The sequence below is a fragment of the Schistocerca gregaria genome, chromosome 10, assembly GCF_023897955.1.
Source record: "Schistocerca gregaria isolate iqSchGreg1 chromosome 10, iqSchGreg1.2, whole genome shotgun sequence".
In the NCBI taxonomy this organism is placed as follows: Eukaryota; Metazoa; Arthropoda; class Insecta; order Orthoptera; family Acrididae; genus Schistocerca; species Schistocerca gregaria.
Window position 1 is genome coordinate 191,480,329 of NC_064929.1, and position 14,991 is coordinate 191,495,319.

At 44.4% G+C, this 14,991-nt stretch overlaps 1 protein-coding gene across 2 annotated transcripts in view; it reads right to left on the reverse strand.

Moving 5' to 3' along the window:
• The window catches only part of LOC126293655 (synaptic vesicle glycoprotein 2B-like), a 214,674-nt gene that overhangs the window by 130,892 nt on the left and 68,791 nt on the right, over window positions 1–14,991 (reverse strand). The window contains exon 2 of one of the 2 annotated variants that reach the window (XM_049986939.1): window positions 4,447–4,533. In XM_049986939.1, the coding sequence (XP_049842896.1) occupies window positions 4,447–4,533 (87 nt within the window). The remainder of the gene's footprint in view (window positions 1–4,446; window positions 4,534–14,991) is intronic. The other variant, XM_049986940.1, reaches the window with a different exon arrangement.

Consider the following 14,991-nt stretch of genomic DNA (forward strand, 5'->3'; position numbering starts at 1 on the left):
CCGGGTTCCCGGGTTCGATTCCCAGCGGGGTCAGTGATTTTCTCTGCCTCGTGATGACTGGGTGTTGTGTGTTGTCCTTAGGTTAGTCAGGTTTAAGTAGTTCTAAGTTCTAGGGGACTGATGACCATAGGTGTTAAGTGTCATAGTGCTCAGAGCCATTTGAACTATCAATCAATGCAAAGTCGAATAACGGCCTGTAATCATTTGCTGGTCGGTACATGTACATCACATCTATCGATTTCGGTCACTTTCGCGTTCCTCCTACGTCGTCTGTCGCTCTTTTCTTTTTGTCTTAGTGTGTAGTGTTTACAGATGAAGCAGATTTCTATGTTAACAAAGTGACAAACAGAAGCACAGACACTGGTCAGGTGTCATCTCTCACTTGCTGAATAAATCGAAAGTTGTTGGCGAATCGAAAGTCATAGTTCAGTGTGGAATATGGGGTTCTCGTATTGTTGGGTCCTCCTCCATTTGGTGTACACTAACTGTAGTCTGTTATCGGCATTTGTTAGAGGGAGATGTGCTTCCATCGCTGCTGTTGGAGCATGGATCATGTCCAACTTTCAGCGCGTTAGCATCTCGCCTCACAATGGACCAGTTTTACAGCTGTGCCCAGATATCAACTTTCCTCGGATATGGGTAGGACGCATAGGTCCCGTAGGGCGACCGCCACTTTCCTCACATTTAAGCCCACCAGATTTCTGTGTATCAAGGTGGAGACAGGGGGGAGGGTGAAGGAGGAAGGGAATGTGAAAGCAGTTATTTACATGGAGCAGATCTCAGGGATCAAATTGTTCATATTTGTCCATGCGCTGCGGTACATATTCTGGTTAAAGCCCATGCGAAATGGATGGGTAACGTTAGAACGTACTGGATAACACGTGGGGCACATCCTGTAGGCTTTGCGTGTTACCACCAGTATTTGCCTTGTTCTTTATACCGGGTGATCAAAAAGTCACTATAAATTAGAAAACTGAATAAATCACGGAATATGTAGATAGAGAGGTACAAATTGACATACATGCTTGGAATGACTTGGGGTTTTCTTAGAACCAAAAAAAATACAAAAGTTCAAAAAATGTCCGACAGATGGCGCTTCATCTGATCAGAATAGCAAAAATTAGCATAACAAAGCAAATATGATGTTCTTTACAGTAAATGGTCAATATGTCCACCATCATTCCTCAACAATAGCTGTAGTCGAGGAATAATGTGTACAGCACTGTAAAGCATGCCCGGAGTTATGGTGAGGCATTGGCATCGGATGTTGTCTTTCAGCATTCATAGAGATGTCGGTCGATCACTACACACTTGCGACTTCAAGTAACCCCAATGCCAATAATCGCACGGACTGAGGTCTGGGGACCTGGGAGGCCAAGCATGACGAAAGTGGCGGCTGAGCACACGATCATCATCAAACGACGCCCGCAAGATATCTTTCACGCGTTCCAGCAGCTGTTTATCAGCCAGGCTGGGGATGATGCGATTCTGTAACATATCGGCGTACCTCTCACCCGTCACGGCAGCAGTTACAAAACCAGAATCACGCCTTTCCTCGAGGAAGAAAGGCCCGATAACGGTAGACGTGGTAAATCCAACCCATACCGTGACTTTCTCGTCGTACAATGGAGTTTCCACGACAGTTCTAGGATTTTCGGTAGCTGAAATTCTGCAGTTGTGGGCGTTGACAGACCCTCGGAGCGTGAAATGAGCTTCGTCGGTCCACAACACGTTACTCATCGAATCGTCATCTTGCGCCACCTTTTGAAACGCCCACACCACAAATGCCCTCCGCTTCACTAAATCGCCAGGTAACAGTTCATGATGCTGATGGATTTTCTACGGATAGCATCAGAGGGTACGCCTAAGTGCCATCCAAACAGTAGAGTATGGAATTCCGGTGCGACGTGCGACTGCACTAGCGCTGACTTCCCCGTGCACAGACGAACCCGCTACAGTCTCCATTTCTTCCTGAACTGTCTCAGCGCCATTACGCCTCGTGCTCGGTCGGCCACTACGGCGTCTATTGACTAAACAACCCTTGGCTTCGAACTTTGAAATCATTGTTGCCACAGCTGCATTTGTCAACGGACATTTACCCGTTCGAATCCCCTTCCTATGGCGATACGATCGTAACGCTGAACTAGCATATTCCCCATTCTGATAATACAGCTTCACTAAAAGCGTCTTTTCAGGTAACGTCAACATGCTGCGACTGCTGGCGCATCTGATTCTCTCTCTCATTACAGCTCCTTTTATACACGATTGTCATGTGCAGTCACTGACGTTTTGCTGTCCAGCGCCATCTGTCGGATATTTTGTGAACTTTGTGTTTTTTTTTTGGTTCTAATAAAACCCCATGTCATTCCAAGCATGTGTGTCAATTTTTACCTCTCTATCTACATTAATCCGTGGTTTATTAAGTTTTCTAATTTATACTGACTTTTTGGTCACCCGGTACAATACGGCGCAATTCGAGAATGACTAAAGCTATCCTATAGCTAAAAAGAACCATCAGTTTTCTTGTGTAATTGTCTACGTTTTAAACAAGTCACATGACCCCCTTTCTACTTGCATCCAATATGGCGGCTTCCACAGTGGCCCTCATTTTCGTAACATAGTCTTGCAGACTTCTTCAGGACTCCATCTCGTACTATTTGACTTTACTTTTTTTTGTCCATTTGTTTCCATTGTAGAAATATAGTTCCCCGACTTCTGACCACCCTGTAGGGGAACTCGTGGCAGAACGGGATAGCGGAGCACAATGGGTAATTCCTCTTTTCTAGACTGGACAGTGTTGCAACCTGTTGTATGGGCATTTAACTATTTCTCCGAATGGAAGTGAGGGCAGCCACTCTGATTTAGTTTTAAGTGCGAGATCTAAGCGAATTGTTAAAATGGTTCAAATGGCTCTGAGCACTATGGGACTTAACTTCTGAGGTCATCAGTCCCCTAGAACTTAGAACTACTTAAACCTAACTAACCTACGGACATCACACACATCCATGCCCGAGGCAGGATTCGAACCTCCGACCGTAGCGGTTGCGCGGTTCCAGACTGCAGCGCCTAGAACCGTTCGGCCACTCCGGACGGCAGTTACCGCTTGCGTTGTTCTAACGTTTGGTGAATTTCAACGCCAGGTAAGCTGTTGATTGGTAATTGTATACCCTAAAATGACACATTCCCTTAAAGTGCACGGCATTTGTTATACGTTAGTTATGTAATGCGTTTAAATACGTCAGTTATTACACTCCATAAAAGTTGTTAACCTCAGAAGTGGTCTTGGGGTGGAACGGGACGGGGCAAAATGGGATAGTGTCCCGTTCTGCCCCGTCATATTTTGATGCAAGTAGAAAGCAAAACCAGCCTGGATGTTCATGGATGCCAGACTCTCCCAACCAGCTATGTTCGCCGAACAACTCAGCTTTGCAGATATCGCCCTAGGCTGTCATTCCAATCCCACTAATCTGTCAAAATACTCGGCGGACTACGAGACGAAAAGGAAAAACAGTCGTATTCACAGATTCTCCTTATAGGAAGGAACTGTAGAATGCTGTCGCACGCGAAGTAGGCCTACAGAAAGGAGGAGGGTGTACAGATATAAACAATGTCAGGACAGAGACGTCAGGTGCAGTGCTACTTAAGGCAAAAATATCAAACTGTACACACACAAAAAACAGATGACGTCAAAGACCTTAAGGAAAATAAAAGAAAGAAGATGATGGACAAGAGAGAAAGAGGAGAGGATGCTGAGTGTCTCCACTGTAGGGACTTCTACTCCCTTTCTAATGAGGGCTGGGTCGCATGCCAAAGTGGGCGCACAATTCATGTTCTGGCACAGACGATGAAGATGAAGAGGAAATACTGATTTGTGACTATTTTTGAAAGGGCTAGTAGTTAGTGATTTGGTGGCTATTACGCATTGTTAATTTTTCAGAATGACATTAAAATATTTTCTTATTTTGAAGAATGACTTTTTAATTGTTTTAATTACATATTCCTTAGTCTGAATTGCCTGTTATACAACATTTTGTCATAGTTTAATTCGATATTCGCAATTCAAATTCAACGTTTATGCAATAATTTAACAAAAAAATGCCCTTATCCCATTCTGCCCCGTGGGTGGGGCGGAATGAGAAATATGCAAGACACTCTTTGAACAAGTGTAAAAAATGCAAAATGTATTAAGTGATTTTAAAATAAGGTACATTAGGTTACACTACAAGGTGTTTTTTATCAATTTAAGAAGTGTTTCCTTGAGTTCCATTATTTTATAGAAATAGTTAAACATTAAGTATCCCGTTCCGCCCCGAGTTCCCCATATATTAAATAGAAAAGAAGTGACGGGTTGGGTTTGTTTTGTTCAGTTTAAAGCAGGGTATTAGGTGACAGAATGAGCAAGATAAACAGTCACACTTGGCATGAAACTCGGCCCGTCCTACTGACCTGTGAGGGCGACAGCGACCTCGAACGGAGTCTCCGCGCCGACGTCTGCGTTCGCCACGCCATTCTCTGCTCGCTCCTTGTCCTCTGCTGAAACACAGAAAACAGCAGCCACAGGTCACACTCTACTTCTAATACACACCACCATTCTTGTCAGTGAGTTTCACAGTGGAACCGTGTTCCATTATTTTTTAGTAAAAACGTTTCTGATTTTCGGTCACAAGTTGGAGGATGTTGTTATGCTCATCAGTCCGAAGTCTGGTTTGAAGCAGCTCTCCATGCTACTCTATCCTGTGCGAGCCTCTTCGGCTCCGAGAAACTACTGCATCCCACATCTTTCCGTATCTTCTTACTGCATTCTCCTCTCAGTACCGCTCTACAATTTTTACCCTCCACGCTTCCCTCCGATAGTAAATCGGTGATCCCTTGATGCCTCGGAACGTGTCCTAACAACCGATCCCTTCTTCTAGTCAAGTTGTGCCACAAACTCCTCTTCTCTCCAATAATATTCAGAACCTCCTCATTAGCTACGTGATCTACTCATCTAATCTTCAGAATTCTTCTGTAGCACCACATTTCGATAGCTTCTATTCCGTTCTTGTCTAAACGTTTATCGTCCGTGTTTCACTGCCATACGTAGCTACAGTCCATACAAATATTTTCAGAAAAGACTCCCTGACACTTAAATCTATACTCGATGTTAACAGATCTCTCTTCTCCAGAAACGCTTTCCTTGCCATTGCCTGTCCACATTTGTATCCTCTCTACTTCGACCATCACCAGTTATTTTGCTGCCTAAAACGGCAAAACTCCCCTACTCTCATTTCCTAATCTAATTCTCTCATCATCACCTGATTTAATTCTACTACATTCCTTTATATTAAAAAACTAGAAACCCTCCTCGATTGCGTAAAAAGCACCAAGTGTTAACCTAGGTTTCGGCGTAGATAACTACACCTTCTTCAGAACAATAAAACCCACAAGTGTCTAAGAAGACCTTTGTCAACACAATAGCTATACATTTATAAACGAATAAAAGGGAAAACACAAACAGTACATGTGTACAAAGTCTAAACCACTACTTAACTCAATGGTGTAACCTCCACCCCACACCGGCCTTTGTGCGATGGGCCATGACCCGCCCTAAACTTCAGCTACAAATTGTCGCTCGCTTACACGCCCGTCCCACTACCTGAGGTAGACTTTGTACACATGTACTGTTTGTGTTTTCCCTTTTATTCGTTTATAAATGTATAGCTATTGTGTTCTTTTAATCATTGACAAAGGTCTTCTTATGCACTTGTGGGTTTTATTGTTGTTCTGAAGAAGGTGTAGTTATCTACGCCGAAACATAGGTTAACACCAGGTGCTTTTTACGCAATCGAGGCGGGTTTCTAGTTTTTTAGTATATTAACTAACGATTGCTGACGCGCTGAGATGTTGAAGGTTCTTACATTCCTTTATCCTTTTTGCTTATGTTGATGTTTATTTTATATCCTCCTTTCAAGACACTGTCGATTCCGTTCAACTGTTCTTCGAAGCTGTTTTCCATATCTGACTGAATTACAATGTCATTGGCAAACCTCCAAGTTTTTATTTCTTTTCCCTGAACTTTAATTCCTACTCCAAATTTTTCTTTGGTTTCCTTTAATGCTTGCTCAATGTACAGACCTAATAGCATTTGGGATAGTTTATAACGCTGTCCCTCTCCATTTTCAACCGCTGCATCCTTTTCACGCTCCTCGACTCTTATAATTTTCATCTGGTGTATATACAAATTGTGAACAACCCTTCTCTCCCTGTGCTTTACCCCTGTTACCTTCAGAGTTTCAAAGAGAGTATTCCAGTCAGGACTGTCAAAAGCTTTCTCTAAAACCACAAATGCTACAAATGTAGGTTTCCCCCTCTTTAACCTATCTTTTAAGATACATCGTAGGGTCAGTATTGGCTACATTTCTCTGGAATCGAAACTGAACTTCCACGAGGTCGGCTTCTACTGATTTCTCCATTCTTCTGTAAAGAATTCGTGTCAGTATTTTGCAACAATGACTTATTAAACATATTTTCACACATTTCAGCAACTGCTACTGCTTTCTTTGTAATTGGAATGACTACATTCTCCTTGAAGTCGGAGGTATTTCGCCTGTTTCATATATCTTGCACACCCCATGGATCAATTTTGTCATGTCTGGCTCTCCAAAGGCCGGTCTAAGGCCCTGCAGTCATGGACTGTGCGGCTGGTCCCGGCGGAGGTTCGAGTCCTCCCTCGGGCATGGGTGTGTGTGTTTGTCCTTAGCATAATTTAGGTTAAGTAGTGTGTAAGCTTAGGGACTGACGACCTTAGCAGTTAAGTCCCATAAGATTTCACACACATTTGAACATTTTTCTCCGAATGTCATCAGTAGTTCTGGTGGGATATCGTCTACTCCTGGAGCCTTGTTTTGACTAAGATCTTTCAGAGCCTTGTCAAATTCTTCTGATAGTAACACATCTCCCATTTCATCTTCACGTACGTCCACTTTCCTTTGTATAATATTGCTTTACAGTTCATCTCCCATCTACATAATCCTTCCACCTTTCCCGTCATTGCTTAGTAGTAGTTTACCACCTGACAAGGGGAAGGCCTCAGACACGGCCAACCGATTCGGCTCAAATTTGGCAGGTCGCCTGTGTACAGCCTAAAACGAAGGAATCCATTTTGGGTCAACACCCCGAGTTTTCGAAAAAAAATCACCCTAAAGGTTATGACGAGTAATCGACTCAAAATTGGAGGGATCGATAGATAATTGTAAATAGAGCATTTTTCATCATCAGGTATGGGGTCCGAAAACTCCTACCTTTCCAGAAATCGAGCTAAGAAACTTCTACAACTGCCGTGTCTGTACGCACATGGTGAACGCTTTTCGCCGACAGCACCGATAGCGGCCGGCGCGGTAGCTCAGCGTGTTCGGTCAGAGGGTTAACAGCCCTCTGTCATAAAAAAAAAAAAAAAAAAAAAACTGAGTTAATCGGTCAACAACGAACTTAAACGGATGTCTTACGACGTCCGCCCTGAGCAGATACAACGAACGAAAGCGAACAAAATGAGATTAAAAAAAAAAAAATAGCGCAACGGCCAACGTAACTGGCTGGGAATCCGAATCCCGAAGAAACCTAGCGGATGTTCTTCTTTTCCATTTGTATTTTTCCATATCTCAATTGATAGGGATAAGAGCGTTAATAAGGCATGTAAATCAATAAGGAATGATAATATAAAGGTACGCAAATAAATTTCTCAAACCTCTTGGGATAGTAAACAACTAAAATATTACTCCAGGTCACTTTACAATGGCTCTTCCAGTCACTGTTACTTGTCCTTACTTTTCTTCGAACAACTACATGGATGGTACTTGTCATACAAACATTCGAAACAAATATACTTACGACACCAAGAACATCTAATGAATGCAATCTTTCGACAGCTACACTGTTCCTTCCGAAGAAAACAAACTTGGTTTACATTTAAAACTCTGCCTTTTTCTAGATTTAAGTTTGATGCGTACCACGCATACGATATCATTGCCTGAAAAATCGGTGCTGAAAATTGGTTATGAATTATGCTCTGAATACTTATTGCATCCGTGCGGTTGTGCAATTCCCGCTGGGTTTCCAGACGGACACTGCAATTCTGAAGCCTGAAAATAAAGTTTTTAACCTGGCGATAGAAATAAACATCACACAGCTGGCTCACAGGTGTGCAGTTTAGCGGTATTACTTGTACTGTGAACGTCGGCTGACCTTCGCAATCTATAAACATTGTGTCGTATATTGAAGTATTAATTTGTCCACTCCAGGAATCCAATATTAGACAAAACTTGTTATCAGAAACGTATGGTTTTAAAACATTCTCAAGAAATGTTCTGTAAATCGCATTCGTCATTTTCCCGTATTTGGAGCAGGAAATGTGTACATTTTTCATCGAATCTTGGTTTTAAAACATTCTCAAGAAATGTTCTGTAAATCGTATTCGTCATTTTCCCGTATTTGGAGCAGGTAATAAGTACGTTTTTCAACGAGCCTGTAAAGCGATTGACCTCTTCTATAACCAGAGGACCAAATGTAACATTCGTTTTTTGTAAACACAGGAAAACCTTAGGAAAAATTTTAACCAGAGGCTGTGATGGCATATTGCTCCGTGTTCGAATGTGTTAGTTTGTTTTTACTACCAACTGCGAAAAGTGTTGGTTTTTGTGCCTTATGCGACAACGTGAATCGAAAGTTCACCCGATACTCGCATCCTGTTTGATCGGTGTTGATCACGTAATCACGATTAAAACCGGTCATAAGTGACGCCGTTTGCGTGCTGAAAAGAGCCGTTACTTTCTGTATATCTTCTATATTTTGTACCTTCTTATGAGAGACGTATTTAGTGACGTGCCGTTAACGAATTTTATACTCCGATTTGAAACTTCTTGCCCAAGATAATGTTGCAGCAAACGTGAAATCCTCGTTGGCCGTATACTGAAGCGCTGCACCTGCAGACCACTTCTGGAGGATTCTAGTTGTTACATTCTCGTTACGACAACGAGATTCGACAAATCGGTCCTATGTCCACTTATTTATCGCCTAATATTTATCGTATCTTGTTCCTCTTTTAACGGCATTTCTTTCCCACAATTTCAAGTCCTTCCTTTTCAGGGCTGTTGTTGCTCCATTCTTTTGCAGTGTTTGTAAGTTACAAATTGGACGATTCCTGGCTAGCGCTACCGCCTTTACTTTTACTTCAAGGGGTATTGCGCCGCAGTTCAATCGTTTAGTAACCGGTTCGTAATATTAATCGGGAACAGATGAAGTGCACATTCCCAGTGACGTGGAGATTTCCAAAGTGTTATGCCCATTTTGCGATTCATTAGTCGGGATATCTTCCACTGAATCACCTTCTGCTTCGTCTTCATGCTATAGTACTTCAGTGTCAAAAAAACTCATTTCTTTCGTCAGCTCCAAAAATCGCTCGACGATAGCCGCTACTATCAATCTGGAACGCCGAGAAACAGAACTGCCTGCTTGCAGTAGTGCATTGATAATGCATCTGTCTTGCAACACTTTTACAAACTAAAGTACAGCGTCGGTAGATATGACACAACTGCCAATAGCTAGTTACTAAGGCATAAACAGACGAGCTAATTACCACAAACTACATACAATACTCGTCATATGTTACGTACGGAAGAACACTGTATACATTCACGAAATTCATTCGGCGCATTAACGATGGAAAAATCACTACATGTATCGGCGAGGTTCGCGGCAGCCTAATGACGGGAAACAACTCTTCCGATTGACTTCTGTAAGGCTCGTGCTGGATACCTTCACTCTTCCAGGTCCACGACTATGATATGACGAACAGGCAACCGGGACAACATAACTCTCCCCGCCTGCATTCTGTCCCGTGCCTCACTGTAAATAAGCGTCGCGCGGTTGCCTATCTGTGATCCCTCGTGAGGAATTCGGAGCAATCGGAGTTGTTTTCATGTGACAAGGCTTAAAAGTTTAATACTCTACTAACTCATGGCGTTTGGGAAATCAGTTTGCCTACCTTATTATTATCATTCCTTAGTGATTTACTTACCTTATTAACCCTCCTATCCTTATCAACTTATAGGTTCCTTCGAGATTCGAGTCCACGTTTCCCGATTCCCAGCCAGTTACCTTACCCGTTGCGCTATCGGCGCTGTCGGCGAAAGTCGTTTACCATGTAGGTACAAAAGCGACAGTTGTAAAAGTTTCTTTTGTCGATTTCTTGAAAAGTTTGCGTTTGCGGACCCCTTACCTGATGATGGAAAGTGCTCTATTTACAATTATCTATCGATCAATTTTGAGTCGATTCCTCGTCATATCCTTCAGAGGTGATTTTCTCAAAATTCCGGGGGTGTTGACCCAAAATATCGTAGAGGCCTTCGTTTTAGGTGACCTGCCAAATTTGAGCCGAATCGGTTGGCCGTCTATGAGGCCATCCCCTTGTGAGCTCTTTATACACTCCTGGAAATGGAAAAAAAGAACACATTGACACCGGTGCGTCAGACCCACCATACTTGCTCCGGACACTGCGAGAGGGCTGTACAAGCAATGATCACACACACAGCACAGCGGACACACCAGGAACCGCGGTGCTGGCCGTCGAATGGCGCTAGCTGCGCAGCATTTGTGCACCGCCGCCGTCAGTGTCAGCCAGTTTGCCGTGGCATACGGAGCTCCATCGCAGTCTTTAACACTGGTAGCATGCCGCGACAGCGTGGACGCAAACCGTATGTGCAGTTGACGGACTTGAGCGAGGGCGTATAGTGGGCATGCGGGAGGCCGGGTGGACGTACCGCCGAATTGCTCAACACGTGGGGCGTGAGGTCTCCACAGTACATCGATGTTGTCGCCAGTGGTCGGCGGAAGGTGCACGTGCCCGTCGACCTGGGACCGGACCGCAGCGACGCACGGATGCACGCCAAGACCGTAGGATCCTACGCAGTGCAGTAGGGGACCGCACCGCCACTTCCCAGCAAATTAGGGACACTGTTGCTCCTGGGGTATCGGCGAGGACCATTCGCAACCGTCTCCATGAAGCTGGGCTACGGTCCTGCACACCGTTAGGCCGTCTTCCGCTCACGCCCCAACATCGTGCAGCCCGCTTCCAGTGGTGTCGCGACAGCCGTGAATGGAGGGACGAATGGAGACGTGTCGTCTTCAGCGATGAGAGTCGCTTCTGCCTTGGTGCCAATGATGGTCGTATGCGTGTTTGGCGCCGTGCAGGTGAGCGCCACAATCAGGACTGCATACGACCGAGGCACACAGGGCCAACACCCGGTATCATGGTGTGGGGAGCGATCTCCTACAGTGGCCGTACACCTCTGGTGATCGTCGAGGGGACACTGAATAGTGCACGGTACATCCAAACCGTCATCGAACCCATCGTTCTACCATTCCTAGACCGGCAAGGGAAATTGCTGTTCCAACAGGACAATGCACGTCCGCATGTATCCCGTGCCACCCAACGTGCTCTAGAAGGTGTAAGTCAACTACCCTGGCCGGCAAGATCTCCAGATCTGTCCCCCATTGAGCATGTTTGGGACTGGATGAAGCGTCGTCTCACGCGGTCTGCACGTCCACCACGAACGCTGGTCCAACTGAGGCGCCAGGTGGAAATGGCATGGCATGCCGTTCCACAGGACTATATCCAGCATCTCTACGATCGTCTCCATGGGAGAATAGCAGCCTGCATTGCTGCGAAAGGTGGATATACACTGTACTAGTGCCGACATTGTGCATGCTCTGTTGCCTGTGTCTATGTGCCTGTGGTTCTGTCAGTGTGATCATGTGATGTATCTGACCCCAGGAATGTGTCAATAAAGTTTCCCCTTCCTGGGACAATGAATTCACGGTGTTCTTATTTCAATTTCCAGGAGTGTAGTTACACAGCTGCTTCTCTTTTCGCCAATGACCTCCTTTATTTACCTGTGGGCGATAGCTGTCTTTCCCCTAGTGAAATACGCTTCTAAATCCTTACATTTGTTCTCTAGCCATTCCTGCTGAGCGATTTTAGACTTGCAGTCAATATCATTTTTTAGATATTTATATTCCCTTTCACCTGCTTCATTTACTTCGTTTTTTTTTATTTTCTCCTTTCATCAATTAAGTTCAGTAGCTCCTATGTTATCCAAGCATTTCTACCTGGTCTCGCCTTTTTTTAACTATTTCATTCTCTGCTGCCTTCACTATTAAAACTCGTGAAGCTAACCATTCGACTTCTACTATATTCCTTTGTTCTGGTCAACCGTCCCCTAATGTCCCCTTTTGAAACTCTCAACACCTCTAGTTCTTTCAACTTATCTGGGTCACATCGCCTGTATTTCCTACCAATTTCTTCAGTTTTAATCTACGGTTCATAACCAATGAATCTTGGCCCTGGAAATGTCTTACAATTTAAAATCTGCTTCATAAATCTCTGTCTAACTATTACATAACCAATCTTAAATCTTCCATTGTCTCCAGGTCTTTTTCACGTGTACAACTTTTTTATGATTCTTAAACGAAGTGTTAGCGATGATTAAATGATGCTCTGTGCAAAATTCTACCAGGCGGCTTTCTCTTTCCTTTCATTGTAATGTACGTCATCTATACACTGGAGCGCCCAAGAAACTTGTATAGGCATTCGTATTCAAATACATAGATAGGTAAACGGGCAGAATACGGCGCTTAGGTCGGCAACGCCTATATAAGACGACAAGCCTCTGGCGCAGTTGCTAGATCGGTTACTGCTGCTACACTCTCAGGTTATCAAGATTTAAGTGAGTTTGAACGTAGTGTAATAGTCGGTGCACGAGGGATGAGGCACAGCATCTCCTAGGTAGCGATGAAGTGGGGATTTTCCTGTACGACCATTTCACTAGTGTACCGCGAATATCTGGAATCCGGTAAAGCATCAAATCTCCGACATAGTTTCAGCCAGAAAAAGATCTTGTACATACAGCAGAATCGTTCAACTCGACAGAAGTGCAACCCTTCCGCAAATTGCTGCAGATTTCAGAGCTGGGCCATCAGCAAGTGTTAGCGTGCGAAACATTATCGACATGGGCTTTCGGCGCCGAAGGCCCACTCGTGTACCCTTGACTGCACGTCACAAAGCTTTACGCCCCACCTGGGCCCGTCAACACCAACATTGGACTGTTGATGACTGGAAACACGTTTCCTGGTCGGACGAGTCTCGTTTCAAATTGTATCGAGCGGATGGACGTGTACGGGTCTGGAGACAACCCATCGAAACTGCAGGTCAGCAGGAGACTGTTCAAGCCGGTGGAAGCTCTGTAACGGCAGGGGCCGTGAACAGTTGGAGTGATATGGGACCCGTGATACATCTAGATACGAATTTGGCAGGTGACACGTACATAACCATCCTGTCTGATCAGCTGCATCCATTCATGTCCATTGTGCATTCCGACCCCACACGTCCAGAATTGCTACAGAGTGGCTCCAGGATAACTCTTCTGAGTTTAAACACTTTCTCTGGTCAACTAACTCCCCCCAGACATGAACGTTATTGAGCATACTTGGAATGCCTTGCAACGTGCTGTTCAGAAGTTATCTCCACCCCTTTTCGTTCTCTTATGGATTTATGGACAGCACTGCAGGAGTCATGGAGTCAGTTCCCTCCAGCACTAATTCAGACATTAGTCGAGTCCGTGCCACGTCGTGCTGCGGCACTTCTGTGTGCTCGTGGGGACCCTACACGATATTAAGCAGGTGTACTAGTTCTTTTGCCTCTTCAGTTTATTATTACGAGAACTGTTACCTTACTTAAATGATGAGTGATATTTTGTTACAATATGAACGTTTAAACAACGTGTTTTGTCCTGCAAATGTAGTCCACTGTCGTTTCTTTCAGTTTGATATTTTTGTGTGTGACGCTGAGTCCGATAGGGAAAACTGGACACACTGCTCGCCGGGAAATGTGGAGAATGTGGCCACCCTTTCCAACAATTATCTTTAATCTCTTTACCCCAGAAGAAATTAGTTGCTTGCATATATCACACATCATACTACAGATTTGCTTCTAAATTTTTGTACATATAAAGCTATCATTCGTCATTCTATCCCTTTGTGGTGACTCTGAATTAATTAATTTATTCCATACTAGCTGAGTGCCCAGTGTAGACCGGACATGTATTTACTCTCATCTAATGTTAGTCTAACTCCTCCTTCCCCCCACTTTCAGTCCATCTCCTCCCACCACTCTTTCTGTGAACCTGCTCCTCCTGCATGAGACCATCTGCTCCTTCCCCCTGTGTCCATCCCTTTCTCCCCTTCTCCTCTCTTTGTCCACTTCCTAACTCCCCTTTAATTCCACCTCCGTCTTCCCCAGTCAGTCTTCTTCTCCACTTCCTCTGTTAATCTCCTCCTCTCCCTGTTCGGCTCCTCCTCTTCTCTTTCTCTGCCTCTTTCCTCCTCTGCCTCTGTCTGTTCATCTCTTCCTCCCCCATGTCTCTGTCTATTTATTCCTTCCCATGACTGTCCATCTCCTCTTTCCTTACTCTGTCTACCTCCTCCTCTTCCCCCTCTCTCTTCATTTCTTCTTCCTCTATCTCTGTCCATCGCCTGCTCCTCCTATCTGTGCCTACCTCGTCGTTCCCCCTCATCCTACGTTCTCTCTCTACGTCATCACGCTCATCCCAATAAGAGACTGGCAGTTCTCATCCCAACAGTATTTCTCTCCAGACGGGAGCTACCGTATGTACTAAATTGGACTGATATCATTTCAGGGGCTTAGGGCGAAATTTTTACTTGTACCTCAGCGCAAACGCACGTTTCAAATATATTTCGCACATATTCCGTTCAGATATATCACCTGCGTGAATAGCGAATTTCGCCCTGCAGTTTCATTTTCACGCAGTTCAACATTTATCACATCATACCTCCCGAATTGTGTGATGTACAATGATGTACTTTTACACGTGTGTCCAGTGGTATATGCAGATAGTCGCTGCGAAATATGTTGCGAATAGAGACAGTAACAAAGAAGTAACA